Raw genomic sequence first — 21,475 nt, 5'->3', positions numbered from 1 at the left:
CTTAATTATTATTATTATTATTGTTGTTATTTACTTATTAATTAATATTTACTTAATTATTATTATTATGATTATTATTTACTTATTAATTAATATTTACTTAATTATTATTATTATTATTTACTTATTAATTAATATTTACTTAATAATAATTATTATTATTTACTTAATTATTATTTTAAATGAGCACCATATTTAGACTGTTAAATAGTAGAAGAAATCACAAAAGCCCTACTTAAGTAGGAACATTTAGTTCTAATTGCCTTTTATTTTAATTAAGAAAAAAAAACGCATGACTAACATTCAGTTTTATATTTTGGTAATCAATCTTCATAAGATATTTCCTTTTTGTGTAATTCTGCTTTCATTGACAAAATAAAAGACATGACTAAGTCAAAGCATCTCATTTTTAAATTCATATAAAATATTTACAAATTATTTAAAGTTTTAAAAGAGTGCAACTAGCATCCACTTTCTTTTCCTCGGCTTCAACCAATTCTTCACTAGATGCTTTCTTTTCCGTGAAACACTGCTTTGCACTTTTCATTTGTTCTCAGAATTTTTCGAAGTGTTGTTTTATACTTCGAATGAGAAACTACTTGAGTTCGACTTTAAATTGTTTTTTTTTTTTTCAAAAGATCCACTCAGATCATTTCTTCGGCAACTCTTTTTTCTCTTGAAATAAGAACACATTTTTCTGACAACGAAGAATGGTAACCTTTTTTTAACAAATATTTGCCACTTCTAAAGCACAAATAACAGTAGGAAATAAAAAATTTTGAACTATGTACTGTCATACTTCAGATGGAAATTTCAATGAGTATGTAAATAAGCAATATTCGACATTCATCTGTCTTCGATAGATTTGTTTGTTTGGGCTGAAATGATGATCAATCAATACAAAGCACCAAAAAAAAATCTAAAATTGTTTCCTCAAAAGATATTTCTAGATTCATAAAAATTCCGGAATTTGGAAATGTCGAGATATGTTCTTATCATGTTTTCTGGTGAAAATTTAATGACAATGAAAATAAGTATAATTCTTTTCTTTTCATTTCTAAAAATACGGTCTCTTATGGAAATGATTTTTGGTTCAGAAATAAAATTTAAAATGATTTAAGTAAAGCATATTTCGAAAACAAAATATGTGTCACAATTAAGATATATACAAGACCTAGAGCACATAAATTTCAAAAATATTAATTTAAATGAGTAGAAATTTCAATTCTTTTTGTTTCATTAATATCCTTTTCGTTTTTCAAATGATCATTGCTAGCCCGCTTATTAGGGATGCAGAGTGTGCCCACTTCCTGATATTGTTTTAAAATATTGGTTGTTTTTTTATCATTTTTAAACATATTTGATTATTTTTGCCATTAAAAGTTCGAAAATAAAGAAATAATTTTAAAGATGCAAAAAAAAAAACATAAAATGAATCATTAAGTACACAATATGCAAGTTGAGGTTACACAGAGAGCATCCCCAGAAAGTATTAGAATTCACTCTCACCACGCATTAACTGAAGGGAGGGAGGGGGGGAACCAAAAGATTCAAAAGATCCCTACCGTCGAGATATGTGGGTGGATGAGCTGCTCTGAGTACAGACTAGGCTTGGTGAACTCCAATTGACCTTGATCCAACCTTGGTCCAACTATGTAATACTTCTTCCTTTTTTTCATGCAACATTCCTTTTTGGTCCCTTTATGTTTTTAAGCTATTATTTGGTTCTGATTTCGCTTTCATGCTGCTCCGAAGATAGCTCATCTGCTCTTAATATATATCATATAAACCTATTTCGTATAATAATATCCATCTTCTTTCTTCGATGCCATTTATCGGGCAAAAAAGATTCTGCGATAATTTTGAAAAATATAATTCAAGTAGGTACTTTAGTATGGAACTCAATGACACACACAAGAAGTAGAGCTAAACCAATTCATTAACTCAACTCAGAACAAAGTGACTGACAGATCTTCTGCTTTTATACTAACAGGGAAAGTTCCAGAACACTTTTCTGGAGATAGTAAGAAAAGTCCAGAACACTTATCTGGTAAAGAAAAGAAAGTTCCATAATCTGCTGGAGCATGAAATAAAGGAAAACATAAAATCAAGAAATTAAACATTTCCACAAACAGTGAATCGCATTGTCTCTAGCGGGATTCGAACTTGCGATCTCTTGATTATGAGATCAGTGCCATGAGCATTCGGCCATGGCGAGTCGACTGCCCTATTTCAATGCGAGAATATTATAATTGTATAATAATATTCCTTGGTGGAATATTTTTTTGCATTATTACTCGTTTCCGAACTGAACATATGCCACTTATATTTTTGCCACTCAGTCTTAAGCATACTGAAAAGAACTGAAATTATTAGTATTTCTGGCCTTATATCGGTCACTACTGGCAAGCTTAGCTTCAGAGAGTCATATCAAACATTTCAAAATTTTTGTGCTCATTCTGAGTCCTTATTTAGGTGTCGATATCAGAAAATCATATATTTAAATAACTATCAATTTTACATCATTAAAATGAGTAATGTTTGCCGTTACTTACTCTCACTTTCATAAACCACTCATAACTTATATTTTATGAGGATGAAAAACCGTCATCCATAAAATATAGGCTATATTGTTTGGTAGAATAAAATGTAATATTACTTCCCTAGAATGTTAGTATTAGCGGACAGAAATGAGATTTACAGATTTTCTTAATTCATGTTGAAAGGATAATACAATAATCCTTCATCTGCCTTGGTAACTATTTGACAACTTGGAGACAAAAATGGAAATTTTCAGAAGATAAAAATTATGGTCCCATTTCCAGTAAGAACCGATATCTAAAGATTTTTCTTGAAAATTCTATTTGACACCATGGCTTGTAGGAAAGCTAGTGCACACGAGTGTAAGGAATTATATTTCTAATTTTGACTACATTGCGACGATATTGATCACTGTAATGTAGCTACTGTTATTAATCAATCACTTTGCTGTTTGCTTGTGTGTTCTTAATTTCTACAAATGCTATTCTTCGTGTCTATCTCATATATTTTTATTTGTGTTTCCTATTTTCCTGTGGGTTAAAGCATCTTTTATGTCGTTTTCCATCTTCCAGCTTGTCGGGCTTCTTTAACAGTGCAATAAGACGATTTCCGAACCAATTTTGAAATTAGTAATTATTAATCCCAAGAGAGTACATAATAAACACATATGATGTTCAAAGAATTTATTTATGCTAAAACACTGAGAGATCTGAAACTGATAAACAAACAGTAATCTCGGCAGCGTTAAGGGTACATGAAATATTTTCAATCATAATTTACGTCATGTCATAGTGTCAAAAAAACTTTTCCTAGGAGAAAAATTACGTGAAAAGAACAATCGAATTGTTTTAAATTTAGAAAATTATATAATGAAAGTATGCTCTTAACCTTTATCTACATTAAAATGAAAATTATAAAATTTTTCACAATATAATCTATTTTGCATAATAATAATATTTATAAACTATTATATGTGAATAGCAAATTCCGCTCAAAAATAGCTTACGCCTTTTTAAGACTTAATACACCATAGGACTGCCATATTTACTTGGCACTTACTTCTTTGACAGTAAATGCTCATTAAAAACGAGACTTTCAAAATCTTAATTGGAATTTTAATTAAAACTTAATTAAAATTTTTACTGTCTTTCCTTAATAACAGTTGAGCATATTACTGAACAAAAACTATTTCTGTTCCACTTTAAAATTCAGAAATGCAGTTTTTCACCGATATCCGTTTGATTTCTTTTCAACTTTTTTTTAATATTAAAAAATCCTTAATAGTATTTTCAAAATAATATTCGAGAAGGATTGTGCCATATTTGAATAAATTTATTATGAATTTGATTTAATTTGATTACTAAGAAGTCCTTAACAACTTTTTTAAAATAAACATTTGAGGCGGATTGTGTTATATTTGATTAGATTTTTTTTTTTCACAGATTGTTTTCAGATGTGAAATTCAACATATTTTAGCTTTCAGTAGTAATTAATGGTAAAATTGAGTTTGGGTCTTAACTAAAATTAAACTAAAATTAACTAAAATTAAAAGTCTGATGATTCGAAATTCAAAATAAACTTAAATATCAAATTAATATTTATCCAAATTTAATTTCTACTTAGCATTTTAATTTAATAAAAAATTTCCCCAATTTTTATTTTATAAAAAAATTTTCCTACTTCAAAATTAGTTTTAAAATCATATTTAATCAAGTGCCGCATTTCAAATAAGCCATCATATCTTTGAGTATCGCTTTGTAAAAAATATAATCTATATTAAAAGAGTCAAACTCACATTTTATCACAAAAATTATACAATAAAGATTAAAAATATGTAGGCTATTCTGGGAAATACAAATGTGATTTATCCAATAAATCAATATGCAGGTCTCAGGATTATTTAAAATATATTGGCTTTCTTTCGCAACACGAAAATATCTATATGAGTATTAACAAATCATACTGTAGACGAAACGTTTACTATCCAAAATCTCAGCCATTGAATTGGGAATAAAATTCACAAAACGAGTAATTGTCTTCTTTCGCTCTTAAAGATTTAAACAATGAATTCCAACCAAAACTAATTAATCATTCTGAACATTTATCAGAAATATTTTTTGGAATATTTTTAAATTCTTGTTCCTAAGTTAAAATCGATAATTCGTTATTCCTTATTCTTTCGCTTCAAAAATTCGGCAATATCCGAAAAGAGATACAACTGATTATAAGAGATGATGGTCATTAATAAATATTATTGTTGGAAGTAAAAGAATTTATGAAAAATTTTAATGAATATTTGTTCAATGCTTTAGAAATACTTTCATTAATGATACCAATTTAGAAAATACTTTCATTATTGATTTCAATAATAAATAAAGGAATTATTTTCATATATTGAATGAATGAATAATTATATTTTTCTGCATTCCTGATGTGGGTTTTTAGATCGAATATAATTTGTATTTCAAATTTTTTTTTCTTATTCTAACATGTAAATTTCTTTTTTGATTTAACTAAGTTCTTTATATCCATTTAGAAATTTTTAGAACAAATATAACTTTGTGATAAATTATATGGAAGATATTATACAAAAAAATACAGAATATCCAATAACATTGATGCCTTATAAGTTGAGAAAAATACAGAATTTAAATTATTATCTTAAATTGGGGGATTAGAAAATATATCTCTAGATCCTGCGAATTACTGTAGGAATATATTGTTACGATCTTGAATAGATTGCCAAAATACTTTATATACCATTAATCATTACTCTTTCTATTGGCAATTTCTGATCTCTAAGATCTTTGTGTACATACTATAAACACTACCAGAAAAAACCTCACTCTGCCCGAAGGTATACAACGATATATACTACAATAACCATACGGAAGATACTCTTTCCGTGCCGGAAGACATTCAGGATTAAATCAAACGATAGCCATCGCGAAAGCAATGAGGCAGGAACTATGGTTCCTTTCTAATGTCCATAGCCGGAAATAATACAACCTCTCTCTCGTAGGTCATTGTGTAAAAGTAACTCGCTGTAGGTCATTGGTGTAAGCCATGAGTTGTAAGTACTCAATCCCATGTCATTACTATGCTCACTAGGGAAGCGAGAACGAACTATTATATAGAGTTTGACGGTTTTTTAAACCCGGTTTTAAAAACCGGCTTTTTAAAATAAATTTGTCACATTTGAAAACCGGTTTTTAAATTAATCAAACCGATTTTTCCAGAACGCTCGGATATTCCTCCTCCTCTTCTTCTTCTTCTTAAATATATATATATATATATATATATATATATATATATATATATATATATATATATATATATATATATATATATATATATATATATATATATATATATATATATATATATATATATATATATATATATATATATATATATATATATATATATATATATATATATATATATATATATATATGGTTCAGCAGCTGAAGGCTTAGGGTGAATAGATGCCAATTTATTAACATGTGAAGGTATATTTGAATTTCTGTTAAATGGACTAAAAAATGTAAACACTGAAATAAGTTTCAAATTATTATATGCTTTAGAAGAACGAATTCAAGAAAGAAGACAAGTAGAATTAGCAACTCTTTTGCTGTATTTGCAAAATCTACAAAACATTTCTAGTTCAGCGAAAAAATCTAGTGTACTTTCTTTAGCTTCAAAAACCGAAATTATTAAGTTATCTGGAAAGATATTGTCTAGAATATTTCCAAATCCTTTTGGAAACCGATTCTGATAAAGAGCAAATCAAAGAAACTACTCATCAATGTTTTTTTCAAAAGAAGCCATGGAAAAATCAATTCATCAATTTCTATAAGAACCTAAATTAAAACTTACAAATCCAAAGACGCTGAAAGCTGAATTTCCATTATTTGAGACAACGAATAAAAGAAAAAAAAACTTAGATTTGTTATTTGATGCTTTGAAAACTATAAAACCAAGCTCAGTATCTAGTGAACGAGTATTTTCAATTTCAGGCAATATTGTGTTCAAAATAAGAACAAGTTTTAGCCACCGCTCAGTGGATATTTTAGGTTTTTTTAAACCCTATTTTCTTAGAAGAAATTAGAATTTGTGAAAACAAAATTAATATTATTTGAAATTTTTGTTTGAGTTTTCATTATTTTGTGTAAATAATATATATATATATATATATATATATATATATATATATATATATATATATAATTCTTATTTTTTTATATTTTAAATTTGAATTTGATATTGATTTTGTTTTTTGTTATTTTATATAAATTAAATAAAATATTTCCTCCCTATTCCATTTTTTTTTACAAAAATTCGAAAACCGGCTAAAACCGGTTTTTTGTAAATATTAAATTTGAAAACCAGTTTTTGCTTACCATACACTTCTGATCCCCATATTAAGAGTGCCGGCTGGCAAGAATTCATAATGCAATATACAAGGATACCAAGGATCTTAAATATCATTGACAAATTTCAGAGAAAGTATCAAGAATACAGAAACAAATCCTTTTTACAGTAAAACAGAGTCGAAAATGCAAAAAACGATCGCCACAGATAGCTCTTTATCAGCGAATTGAATAGAAGAAACAGATACACCGGATAAAACATATAGTTAAGTAAAATGCGATTTTACAACAGCATAATAACACAAATGCATAAAAAACAGAATGCGAAATATTAGTTGATAGCAAGTCTTTCGAGAATTTTCTGTAAGTATTCTAAAGCTATATTGTTGATGCTATATTATACTTAGCATTATTTTGACATGCTTGCCTACGATCTGTAACATTGGTATTCATGCAATAGTGATACTGTACTTTTAATATATTGGATTCCATTAAATCTGCGATTAATCCTTTATCAATTGTATCCTTTTAATTTTACTTAATTCATTTGCCTTTCCATTCCTATGTTCAAAGGTAAAAATATATTAGTTCTGCATGCATGAACTATCCTTAAAAAAGGTAAATAGCATTTATGAAGACTTGTTTGTTTTAATATTTGAAAGGTTCTTTGAAAAGCCTTTGTTTACATTTCAACAACAACTGTTCATTTCAGGATCTTGAGATTAACACTTTTGGAAGATTTCATCCCAAAATAGGAATGAACGCAGTTCTATGAACTTATTTACGAAATGATTTGCCAGGCCTTTTCCTTCACTTTCTTCCGATTAGATGCATTTTCTTTCATCTCACTCCTATATGAGTGAAATAAATGTCTTTTGCGCATGTGCAGAAAAGACGATTAGCGTATCTCAGAACTAGCAGCACCTGAACAGTTTGAACTTTCATTAGCAAGCTAAGAAATTTACAAATCCAACGATTGTAAATGCTAAATTCTCCTCCTAAAAAATTCGGGCTTAACATAGCAATCATTTTTTAGATGTGGAGAAACCAAAAGGCAAGTAACTTTTTAAAAACTTTTAATAATATGTATGTTAAATTTTGTACTTTTTTATTATTATTCTTTTTCTCCAGTAATGGAATTCTTTGAATAGATGTAAATTTAGTATCTTGGATATGTGTGTGTGTGTGTGTGTGTGTGTGTGTGTGTGTGTGTGTGTGTGTGTGTGTGTGTGTGTGTGTGTGTGTGTGTGTGTGTGTGTGTGTGTGTGTGTGTGTGTGTGTGTTAGAAACATTTTTACATTTTTTTTATGTTTGATTTGGGTAGCACTTTGTTTGAAATAACAATAGATCAGTTATTTTTAAGTTGAAACTAATGGCAACTATTTAAGTTCACACATTTTATAAATGAACATCCTTTTAGCTTGCAAAAATCATTAAAAAGATGAAAATTCATTCAAAAAAATATTTCTATTTACTTATTCACTATAAAATTTGATGCCTTTTTTTTCGGCCATTTGAATGCGTTTGAAATGGAATTTACATTATAATTGTCTGATTACGATTTGAATTCACCCAAAGAAATCCCTATTCCCAAGAGTTCATCTTTTAATGAGCATTTTATTTCTATCAGAATCCTTTCACATGAATTATTTATAGAAAGAAAAAAAATTAGAATATTAAATAAGTTGTTTATTTTTATTCACAACTTTTATTATTTTCTTTGAGGAATCAGATCTTTAAATGCAAAAATCACAGAAATATTCACGAATGAATTGGGGAAATTCAAGTCCTCAAAAGTGATTTCAATTTTTAAATCATAAACATTGCTGTATAAATACTGAAATAAAGAAAGAAAAATTTCTCATTTAATTTCGTAATCCAATAAATGAAATGCCTTATTCTCGGTGATGGTACAAACTTTATAATCTGTAAATTTCTGGAAATTAAAAAAAAAAGTTTTTTTTTTTTTTTAGATTGAAAAGTAAATTAACTACAATTGCATAAATATTCATAGTTTCAAAACTGAAAAGTAAATATTTCATCTTTTTTCAGTAAAAAAATCATTTAGCGACAAAAATAATTAGTATTTAAAACGATTAAAGCAATAACTCTCAACTATTGGGAGTTAATTTGCTTAAGAATTTTCAAATATAATTTCCTTGGTAGTCCGACGAATGTAAATAATAAATTCAATATTTGCATTTAAAAAGTAAAAAAAGAAGCTGTTTTTCCTTTTTTCTCTTTATCTAATTTTACAAATTAATAAAATAAGAAGTATTAATATTTAATCTCCATTTATTTTTTATTTGTCCATGCGTTTTCAAAAACTATTTTGAAAATCCAAATAAAATAATTTTAACACTCATTTTAGCCTGAAAAATATGTAAGAATTTAGCGAATCCATATGCAATGTCAAAAGGAATTGTTTTAACTAAAAAAAAGCAAATGAGTTTTTTAGCCAACGAATGAAACTTTCAAATATTTACTCGTCATTTCCAAACATATATTTTACGCATAAAATAATTTTACTATACTCCGAAATCTGAAATTTTACTCACATTATTAAACCTAAACCAAATTTAAATTTCAGATGAAATTTCAAATTTTTTTGTGCCTATGTCTGCTTTTTTTTTTTTTTTTTGTGAATATTAAAATGAATTTCAGGTATCTTCTAAATGGACAATTCTTCCTCGTTCATACAAGTATTCTGAAATTGAGTAAAAAGGCTGAGGCCTAAAAAAACAATGATTGAATGTTTTTAATAACACATATATTTAAGAGATGCTTAAGAAGTTTTAAATTCTAATTGCAAAATTAATTAAATTCTGATTGTATTTTTAATTCTAATTGTGTGTTTTGAATTTATGCAGTGTACCTTCAGAAATATTCGTCAGATAAATGAAAACAAAGTGCAGAAATTTTTTAAGTCATTGCTATGAATTTCTTTACAGTTTTCGTTATAAAATGTAACTATCTTTTATTGGCTTAATTTTATTCACTATAATAATGAATATAATTGAAGACAAGTTCATTTTAAAGGAAATCTAAATATATTTCTGAGATGAAAAAATTCCATACATTAATATATCCCATTTTGATTTCATATTGTATATTTTCAAAAGTTTAGTTTAAAGTATATTAAGTTTAAAGTATATTACATTGTTGTTACGAATCATTTAAATTATTGTTACAAAAGTGCTTCCCAGTTTTCCATGTAATATTTAATAACCTTTTATTACCTTACTTTTATTCACTATAATAATGACTCATATTTTATTTAAATATATTTAAAAGTATTTCAGATATTAAAATTCATAATTTTTGAAGATGATAATAAATTTTTAATAAATTTATAGGAATTTTTTCAATTTCTATTATTAAAATGAATACAAAATTGTCAGTTAAAGTTTTGTTTTTATTATTCTTTTTTTTTTTTTTTTTTTTTTTGAAGAAAGAAATACAATTACAAATTTCCCATTCAAAAGAAAAAGAAATTTTCGAAATTGATCATTCTATGTTCCATATACTGATGAAACACTTCCTAGAAATCCGTATGAAACTGAACATATGTTAGATTTTGAAAGTTCTTTTTTTTTCAATATTTATTTTTATGTACTTTTTTAGAACATAATAAATTATCAGGAATAAAAATTAAATTTTATTTTTTTATTTAAATTTTTCATTAATTTCCTCATTAAAAAATTATTTTTAAAAAATTTAATTAGGCTTTAAAAATTTCTTTATGAAAAATATTTTATTAATTAAATATATATTAATTAAATCACAACTATAAATTATTCGTGAAACATTAAATATTTTAGCTACAAATATATTAAATGCAAGCGGTGCTAAATAATTGAACAATGTAGAAGCTATATAAAATAACTTGAGTCGCTTTTAACATATTTACATCAAATTATTAACTTTCACTTCTGGAATAATTTTCATTACTCGTTGCTTTAATTTTGAAAACAAATAAAATTATTTGATCAAAATCATCCATGACAATGGAAATTAAAAATTATTAAAAATTTCTAAATTGTGTTCAATAAAAAATTATTCATATAGTTTTCATATAAAATACCCTGCGTAAATTGACTTCATTGAATAAACGTCCAGTATAGATATTAACCGAAATATAAATAATTTCTTTGTCTTGGGAAAACCTAAAACATAAGAAAAATTATGGTATTAATAAAATAGAAGAGCCTGGAGACTCATTTTCTTTTCAGGTATACCCTAATATTTTCGTGAAAAATGATATTTCACAAAAAGTGATCTAGAAAATTTCCAAATATTTTAATTTTATTTTTTAATTTATTTAATTGTCACAAAAAGAATCAAATCTGGAAAAAAAAATTCATAGTAAGCAATTTTATTACTCTAGGTGTATCAAAAAAGTATCAAAAATATTCTTACCCTTTGTTTTTCTTTTTCACAAAAATTCGTTTGATCCTTATCAGCAAAAAGGCCGCTTTGTCCAGCGTTAAATTCCCTACTCCTTTCGGCGAAGTATTAGCTGATGCCATTCTTCTTCTTAAAAGTTCCGAGAATACCATAACAAATATCCCATCCCTAACCAAGTGAGGTTGATTGGAAAATCCTTTTTTTTTTTCAACACAGACTTTAAATAACTTCAAACGGGACAGTAATCAATTTTTCCGACAAAGTCCTTCAAACTTTCTGATGTGACAAAGTTTGATTCAGTTGATGAGTCTTTCTCTTGATGAGAACATTTTTTTATGATCATCAGAAAGAGCATCGTGGATGTTCCACTGAGGTGAACGGAGATCCCTCTTCGAAATGAGGAGTTCTCCTAAAGGTTGGAGAATGTTTGGCGATTTTGGCGACGGAACTAGGTCGATAAGTTTCTTTTCGGACGTCGCGTACTCGATGTAAAGGTATAAAACTTTTGGAGTTGGGGGAGTATCAAAGCAATTTGCTGACATTTCAATAATGGCAAGCTGAATATTGTTTGAAACTTTTGTTTTTTAAGCCAATGGTATCTAAAAATTCATTGACCTTTATCGGAAGATTTAAATGATATTTCAAAGAAAGTTTATCTTAAGATGGTGAAGTTTAAGTAAATATGGGAAATAATAATTTGATTTATTTCAATAACGGCAGACTGAAATTTACTGGAAAATTTTATTTAACTTTGATGATTATGGAAAACGTTATTGATCTTTCGAGCAATATTTTAAATGTCATTTGAAAAATTTAATTTGAAGGCACGTAAGAATTTTACCAATTATAATTTAAAATGAAATTTCAAAATTACATATAAAAACTTAAAGTTTTCTTACTTCATCAAAATTGCCTTATATTTAAATCTGTATTATTTTCTGAATCTATGTGAATTTTAAAAAATTGATCAGAAGACGTGGAGGATGTCAAGATATAAAGTAAAATTATGGTTCATGTATTTAATAATTGTTTGAATTCTTATTGGATTTTAGCTTGCTGTTATTGAATTAATATATTAGATTACCTTTTTATTAGAAAGTAAAAAAATATGTAAATTACAAAATAAATCTACGAAATCAATTTGAAAAGTAAATTAAAATTACTAAATCATTATTTAATAATTGTTTTAGAATTTAAATGTTAAAAAATTTACATTTAAATTTTTAAAAAGATATGCTTTTTCTATAAAAAAATTAATATTATTTGTAAGCAGTTATGGAATTAAAATTTATAACTGTTACTCAGACTTATCAAAGCATAACAGAACATTTATATTAAATAGTAGACTCAATTTGCAATATTTTGTTATGTTAACACATATGTTTATTTTGTAATATCGTATATTTAATTTTTGCAATACTATCTTTTATAAAGTTCTATATCAATATAGATTTTAATATTTGGCTTTCATTTTACCGTTTGATTGGCGCAGTATAACCAAATATGGTTCTTGTGCGATAAAACAACAAACAAACAAGCAATATTTTGTATTGCATATTATTTACTGACCATCTTTGTCTACCAGCTGATTCGCCTCGAATTTTGGTTTGTGTTTGTTTACTTGAATTTCAAGGCAAGAACCTGATATATAGTTTAAAATGTTAAAAGAAGCATTTTTTAAATACTAAAATTCAGGAAGAATTTCTATGATTACAAAATTGATATTTTTAAAAAGAATTATTTCATATATTAAGATAGCATAAAAGTCCCTTTTCTGCTGTAATATATTTGATATTGTTTCGGAAAACATTAAAATTTTGTGTAATTTTCACCTAATTAAAATTTTGAAAAACTAGTTCCAAGATATACATTTCCACTTTCCCAATTATATCTTTTCAAAATGTGGTAGCTCTTGGTGTCAGGATTTGTACTTTAGAGCGCCTGCAGACATTTACACAATTTTCTTTATTAGAAATAGAGATGCAGATGCATCATTTATTATTGAGAGAATTCTAATCGTAGATTCACTATTATATATACACTAAGCGATAAAAATATTAAAATTTGATCATCGCCTTGTTCCTGCAGCTCATACGCTGACATTATTTGTAATTGTATATGCTTTTGAAGTTAGAAAGTTAAAAATCAAAAATCAAAAATAAATTTTACTATTCCTGGTGTTGATGGAAATAAGATACTTCTATGACTTAAAACATGACTTGATTGTGGTTGTGTGGTTGTCAGAAAAGCTAAATATTTGGCCTATTTTAATCTCTATTTATTTATTTTTTCTAGTTCTGCAGTAGCTGAAAATTTCAAAGAATGGATGCCTTGCCGAAATCTTGGACACAAATCCGTATGCATAAAGAAGGGGAAGAATGATATCATACATCATTTTGTTAACCAAAAAACAGCAAATAAAGGATCGATATAAATATGAAATCTCATAAAATCTGTACATGCTATCTGTAATGCAAAATACATTAGTCTTACATGCAGATGACTAAAAATACATGCTTGGAATTCAGTGTATTTCTGGAAAAAAAATGTCTTCATTGGCTTGAAGAATGCCGGCATTGGATATTTTATGAGTAAAACGTGGTTATGTGCTCTGACAGTCCATTTTTGTTGTTGTTGTTGTTGTTTTCGATTTCGTTGCTATTATAGTCCTTGTGTGACACATTTTTGGAATGAAGTGAGAAGATTTATTAACCACTCCGAAGCTCCCCCATTCTTTCTAATGAAACGAAAAATTGCCATTTTGTTATGATGGACTAATCTTTTTCCCAAATAGTTCCAGCAAACTGTAGAGCTAATTCCTAAACGAATACCTTCTGCCAACAAATTCAGAGAATACTTAACATAATAACACTAATTAGCAAGTTAAGCCTACTATTTGAGTAATTTATTATGCATAAATGAATTTAATTTTTGTCACTCTAAAGGAATTGAGCAATTTCACCGTGAATTTATAATATAGATTTTATTTTATATAAAGCTTTGATTCTTCTTCTGAAAAACTTCTTCTTTCATATTCTATAGATGGAGATTCAGCAATAGCAGTTTGTGGAGAAATAAGCATAGCACAGTACTTCACACCAAAATGCATCATTACCAATTCTTGGTATATGGGAAAGACTGGGCTATTCGAAAAATAAATAGTATTAAAAAAGGTGGTCTCTTACTCATTTTTTGATCAAAGAATACACAATATTGTCAAATTCATTAGATGGATAATCATAGCGATTACCCATCTCCTCAAAAGCTGAAAGATTCTCTAAAAGGCACATTAGAATGCTTCTAATACTGAAACATTGGAACATTTTTTTTCTTTTTGTGAAATGTTTTATAGAAAAAATAAAAGACAGGAATGTTTTATACATATAAGCATATTAAACACATTTTCACATAAGAAATATTTAAACTAAATATAAATCTCAATGGTGGATTATAATATTTATAATTATTCCTAGTGCCATTTCCATATCTGTACATCTGATTAGTATGAATAGTACTTTAAAACATGCAGCAATGCATTTAAATATTTATTATAAATACCTTCAAAAATTTACTCTAGCAGTAATAAATATTTTTATCACGTTTTATTTATTTATTTTTTGGTTTTTCATGGTAGAGCTCTAATTTTGATAAATGGAATCAGCGTAGGTGGTCATTCAGAAATTTCTCACTAATAAATGCACTTGTGCATTATTAACTATATTCCATAATTAACTTTATACCATTGGCGAAGAGCCAGTTAAAGTACAATCTTCGGCGATGTTTTTGACGATTAATAGCCGAGATGCGGTTAATGCACAAGTAACAGGGCATCTAATGAGTATTTTGGGTAACTTTCTAACAGTCGGTTGAAAACAAAATTTGGCACAGAATTACCATTGTTGTCAAAACCACATACCAAATTGTATATATTTAAGTCAATGCGGTTTTGAGTTATCTCATTTAAATGCTTCTAAAAGCACAGTTCAACAGACGGTCAACTCTTAAATGGATTTAGCTCAAATTTAATACGAATCCACGTTTAAGACGTTAAATCCATGTGTCTGGTTTTATTCATATAGCTCTCTTCGTTTTATAATTAGCGTATTAACTTATATTCGGACATCAAGAAAGACAGACTTCCTTTGGATGAATTCCAACCAAAAATTGAGAGGTAAAGCTATAAATTTGAAGTAGAAATCAAATAAAAAATTTCATCCTATCTAGTTTGAAACATAATTGAGATATCGTGTTCACAGACAGACAAGAATAATTCCTCTCAGAGGAAATGGTCTCCTCGGAGAAATCCTTGTATATTCTCCAATAAGTATGTATTTATGCATTGTCAGCTGCATGTCATTGGCGAAACAATGGTCGCGAAAAAGTTATTAGAGTGTGATCTTTGACTGGTACTTTTCTCGGTGATTAATCAATGAAGTGCGGTTAATACATAAGCACAAGGAGTGCGGTTAATACATAAGCACAAGGAGTGCGGTTAATACATAAGCACAAGAAAACCGAACATGTAATTTAGGTGCATTTTTCCAACCAATTAAAACTAAAATTTCACACAAAACTATAATTGTATTCACACAAATTACACACCAAATTGCATATATGTAAGTCATTGCGTTTTTTATTTATCGTATTTACATCCTTGTGAAAATATTGATTAACAGACACTAAACCGTTCGACTGACTGATTCCAAATTTGATACATATCTGAGCTTTAAATGTTAAAGCTGTGTGCTTCTGAATTTTGTAAATATCGCTTTCAAACTGTACCCAAATAGCCAGACTTCCTTTAAGTAGATCTCATTTAAAATTTATAGAAGTTTTCCAATTAGGAGTAAAGACTACATACCAAATTTCATTCCTCTATTTCAAAGTATTTTCGAATTATCTTGTTCGGAGAGAAACAGACATAATTCATTCCAAATTTGTGTTTTTCGAACTCAGAAAGGCCTAAAAAGTGGAGTGTCGGTAAAATCTCGAGTTAAAATATTTTGACTATTATAATACGTTCTTTCTAAGCACAAGAAAATATAAATATGAAAAAAAGCTATGATCCTATTTCATTATTTAAGGAATCAAAAATTCTAAATATAGTGATATTGCATGGCATTGTATACATGTATATGGTGACAACTCATTGTACTAAACAAAATAAGATTTGAAAGTCAGAGACAACTCAACTTTTGTATCGAATCTTGTGTATTCAGTTTCGTTTCTTACTGCGTGTATTTCGTTTTTGATGCTCGTCAACTGAGAACCCAAATATGTCTTCATGTAAATGTGTGTGTGTGTGTGTGTGTGTGTGTGTGTGTGTGTGTGTGTGTGTGTGTGTGTGTGTGTGTGTGTGTGTGTGTGTGTGTGTGTGTGTGTGTGTGTGTGTGTGTGTGTGTGTTGTAAATAAAATATTAGTATTTTTCTAAATCGCCTCATCAAGATGGGTACGTAAACCATACACAAAAACCCCATATGTGTATGGGCTCTGTGTGTATTAAATTAGAAACGGAATTTAATAGTTCAGAATAAATCTAGAAGCAAAATAAGATATAATCCTTAAATAAAAAAAACTGCTCTAATTAATAGTTTGCAAGTTAATTTTAAAAGTTTCGAGATAAAAATATGACAAATGATCATTAGAAGTTATAAATATTTCGAGTGTCTTATAATTTTACAAATTTATCCTATTTGAGATAATCGTCCATTGCTTAAGTTTGACTTAAGATCCAAACTTATTCCTTGAACTTTCCAGACATCTGAGAAGAACATCTCAGATTAAGCAAATAACATTCAGTTTATATAGCTGAGAGCTGATGTCAACTATTAGATATTAAAAGCGAGGATAAATTTACCTTATAATATACCATAATAATTCAGATATCTTATAAAATATTCAACATAAGAGTCACAGAGAACGTCGATGTTTTACTTAAATTTAATTCTAAATATTTCTCAGTTATTTAAGCATTTTCTTTAAGTCATTATATATAAAATACAATATCATTCAAAACATCAAAAAATATCTTTAATACTTGAAATGTCAGTGATTCCTTTATCGAATTTACATCTGTAATACATCTGTATAGGCAGACTGAAGTAATTTACATCTGTACAAGCAGACTGAATTTAGACTACATTCCAACAAAATCCACCTTCAAGGTCGAAAATAACAATTCAAGTCGAATCACAGCGCTCGATAAAATAACCGATTATCCAAAGCTTCTTAGATACTAATTGAAAATATTTTATCAACTCGATATAATATATAATACCAACGATATATAGCATGCAAATTGAATGAGCATTTTCTCGACTCTCCAATGCTTTATAAAATCTGAAAATCTTTTATGGACTCGAGAAATATGGTCACACTCAAACTTAATTTATTTTCTTTATTGAATACAAAAAAAGAAAATATCTTTGTATATTACTTTTTTAAAAAAGATTTAATGTGACTCTATACTGTTTCTATATTTGTTAATAATCATAAACTATACAAAGTCGAATTACATTATTAGATTTATTCTCTAAAGGAATTGTCATTTACCACGAATTTTTGGCAAATTTTATTAATTTGCGAATTAATGCAGACGAACTTCATCTGAGCAGATTTTACTCAAGTTTGATAGAAATCTGCAAACTTGGTTTTAAAACCGTATACCAAACTTCACCCGTCTAGATCAAAGCGTTTTTGAGTTGTCTTTACTCCAGATAGACAGAAAAATAATTTTCTTCCAAAATAATGTTTTTCGAATTCCAGGAGGTATAAAACATGAGATGTGTCAAAATCACGAGTTCAAATTTTGTGATGATTACTGTACTTTCTCTATATAACATATACCAGAAAATAAAAAAGACAAATAAATTGATGTTTTTCGCGTGTTTGCTTATAGAAACAATAATAATCTTGAGAATTATATTATGGCTAAAAAATTATAATAATCAATGATTATATTGAGAATATCCTATTATTTATGCAATTTATAATAAAGATTTATATTCGAAATATCAAGTATTTGAATTTATATTTAACATTTGTTACTATATTTACTATATTTAACAAATATAGTAACATTTGTTACTATATTTGCCTATTGATAGCAATCTGTCTTTTAACCTTAAACATACTTAATCAAAATAAGATTTTCAGAACATTTTTCCTAAGATTTATTCAAAGAATTATAGTAAAAAAAAATATTTTAAAATCATTTTTTTAAAAAGCAATTAAAAGTTAATTAAAGAAAAAAAATATAAAAACGAAAATGAAATCTACGATGGCAAATGTCAAGTTACCGTGTGAGAACAATATTATTTTTAAGTCATTATCTGTCTTAATTAATTTAAGTCATTAACCAGCATAAACCGGTTTGAAACATCGACCGATTTTGAGATGAAATAACAGCTATGATGTCATAGTTGTACGTCAACTTTTCAAAAATACATCTGGTGTCAAAGAAGCATATGTACTAATACAGCGATACTGGTAAAAGCAGGTCAAATTTTTAAAAACGCATCTGCTTTCAAAGAAGTATACATAATAATAATGCAATAATGGTAAAAACAGATAAAAGAATATATGCGATTAAAAGATGATGATGAAAACAGCCATTTATGCTTTATTCCTTGCCTACGCGATTTCGAGCTTCAAAATCTCCTAACAAAACAACATCATGTTCTCACACGATAATATGATAAAAAGTATTAATTGAGAACCAGCAGGCAAGAAATGCACTGAAAATGTAAACATTTAGTTTCTTTTTTGGGCATACTATGCGTATTATTGTTATCACATATAAATAAATTGAACAGGAATTTCTAAAAGATTTTAACTTTATTTTAAACTTGCAAAATTGATGAAATTGCTATTAAAAAGCTCTTGTAAATCAACGCATAAGAAGCAATTAGTGTAACTAAAATTGTCTTTCAAACAATTGTATTTTTTCAACAGGCATTCTCAACACTGAACAAAATAAAAATAAAAATATATTTATTCCAGAAAAAGAAAATATATTCATAGAATTTAAAATAACTGAAACATTCTATGAAATTTATTCAAACTCTGAAGCAGTATTTACCGAGAAAGAAATTCTCCGAATAATTTGCAAGAATAATTATTTCCACAAGAATAATTTTTCAAAGATCTTTAGGTTAGCAAATCAACTAGTTAAAGCAGACTTGTTTGCTTGTTTTTTTTCTTCGGAAAAACGTGAAAAGAAAGAATTGCATATTTAAAAAGCAGACACGTTAAATTTAAAAGTTAATACTAATAAGAAAGAAATTGGAACTAAAAGCAGTGCTTTAAAAATGCATTAAATGTATAAAAAATTGTTTTTTTTTTATTAGTAACCAATTTTTTTTTAACTCGCATGTAGAATGCAAATATTAAGGATTTTTTCCTATCAGTAAAAGTTTACTATTTTGATAAATACAATTTAATCAATGCACATGACAAAGAAACTATTATGGGAAGAAACGAGAGAGAAACTATTATGGTTTCCGAAAAATTGTAGTTGTAAATGAAACCTGTTATGCTACAAATTCTGAATTATTTATCTTATTTAGCTTTTCATTTAATATTCTTATCTTTTCATATTATTCCTTTTATAGATGGAAAGGTATTTTAATTTTTCCGTAATTCTATTTTCAAATAAATTTCACAAAAATAGTATTTGTATTAATAGTAAATAGTAATAGTAAAATTCACTTCTATTATAGTTCTTATAAATGAGAATTTTTTCTTCTTTTTTTATCTTTGATTTTCATATACCTTCTTAAATTTATTGCCAAGTAGCATTACTAGTATTAAAGAAAAAAAAATAATTTATATTATATCAATTAATTTAAATTCTAGAAATATTTAAAAGGAGTGTTGTCATCATATTCATATCAATTTCCATAATAATTATAATTTATTATAATCATATAAAATCTTGAAAAGAATAGTTTTTTAATTTTGTTTCATTAGAAAAATTTTATTAGGAGAAATTTTTAAATTTAGTTTATTATTATTTAATTATTTTTTTTAAATTTTAATAATTATTAAAAGACCATGGATCACAGATTGCATTAAATAAATCTATTAAATAAAAATTAAACATTGGTAATAATAAAAAATTGTATTGTCTACTACTACATAACTACATAATTCTAAGTAATTCTAGCCCAATCATGAGTTAGAGAAAAATTATTATTGTATTTGTATTGTACTTTTATTTGTAAAAACACATCTTTTCAAATAAAAAAAAACTTGCCAATAAATAAAATTTTTATAAAAATAATTCTTTAATATTGCTTGTTGCAATGAAAGCATTTTTCAATGATATTCTATACAATTTTTGCTACAACTAATAATTTTTAATATAATTATTTTTGAAGCGAAATTAACCATCCTTTTAATATATTTTATTTTGAAATTACATTAATATGTTTGTAGCACCGTCCATAATGTCAATTCATGTATTTATTTTCCCTTTCTTCTTTAAATTTATGGCGATTCCAGTTTTTAAATTCAGATACAATATTTCGCTTTTAAAAGTTTAAAGTTAACGATGTTATAATTAAAAATACCAGTTAACCAGGAAACTGTGAAGTAATTATGCCATCAAAATCATAGTCAGCAAAACATTAACTCTGGTATTTTAAAAGTCAGAACATAGATTGCCTGACACTTAAAAGATAAAAACAGACCGGGTATTTGTAGCATTCATTTCCTGTTCCTTTGTTTCAATATGTGGGAACTAATTATCAAAACTAATGGTCTGCAAACATATAAAAAATTTTGAAAAGAATTTATTACAGTTTCACGGAAAATGAAACAGAAAAGAACTTAGAATAGATTGCTTTGATTAAATTTTACTTACTCTCAAAAATCAGCTGCATACTACTTTTGTTTGATAAATGGATAAAGTATACATAGGAATGATCGCCAAATTTTGAACCGAACTAAAATATGATTTTAAATTGGAAATATATGAAATAAATGATGATTTTAATTGAAAATAAAATCTTATCAAAAGCTTATCTAAAGAATGGACAACGTTTTCACAAATTTAATGTGCCGTGGTAGTTAAGACAAGGAAGACAATCGATGAGAAACATATTATTAATAATTACTTAATAGAGAGAAATTCGAAGCAGGATTTCTGATG

General features: G+C 26.8%; 1 protein-coding gene across 1 annotated transcript in view; it reads right to left on the bottom strand.

Moving 5' to 3' along the window:
- The window catches only part of LOC129962867 (ankyrin repeat and fibronectin type-III domain-containing protein 1-like), a 509,915-nt gene extending 498,344 nt beyond the window's left edge, over positions 1-11,571 (bottom strand). The window contains exon 1 of the mRNA XM_056076867.1: positions 11,334-11,571. Coding sequence (XP_055932842.1) covers positions 11,334-11,473 — 140 coding nt within the window. The 5' untranslated portion in view covers positions 11,474-11,571. The remainder of the gene's footprint in view (positions 1-11,333) is intronic.
- Positions 11,572-21,475: the final 9,904 nt, after the last annotated feature.

The sequence above is a fragment of the Argiope bruennichi genome, chromosome 3, assembly GCF_947563725.1.
Source record: "Argiope bruennichi chromosome 3, qqArgBrue1.1, whole genome shotgun sequence".
Classification (NCBI taxonomy): Eukaryota; Metazoa; Arthropoda; class Arachnida; order Araneae; family Araneidae; genus Argiope; species Argiope bruennichi.
The sequence above is the reverse complement of the archived record's forward strand: the minus strand, read 5'-3'. Positions and strand labels throughout refer to the sequence as shown.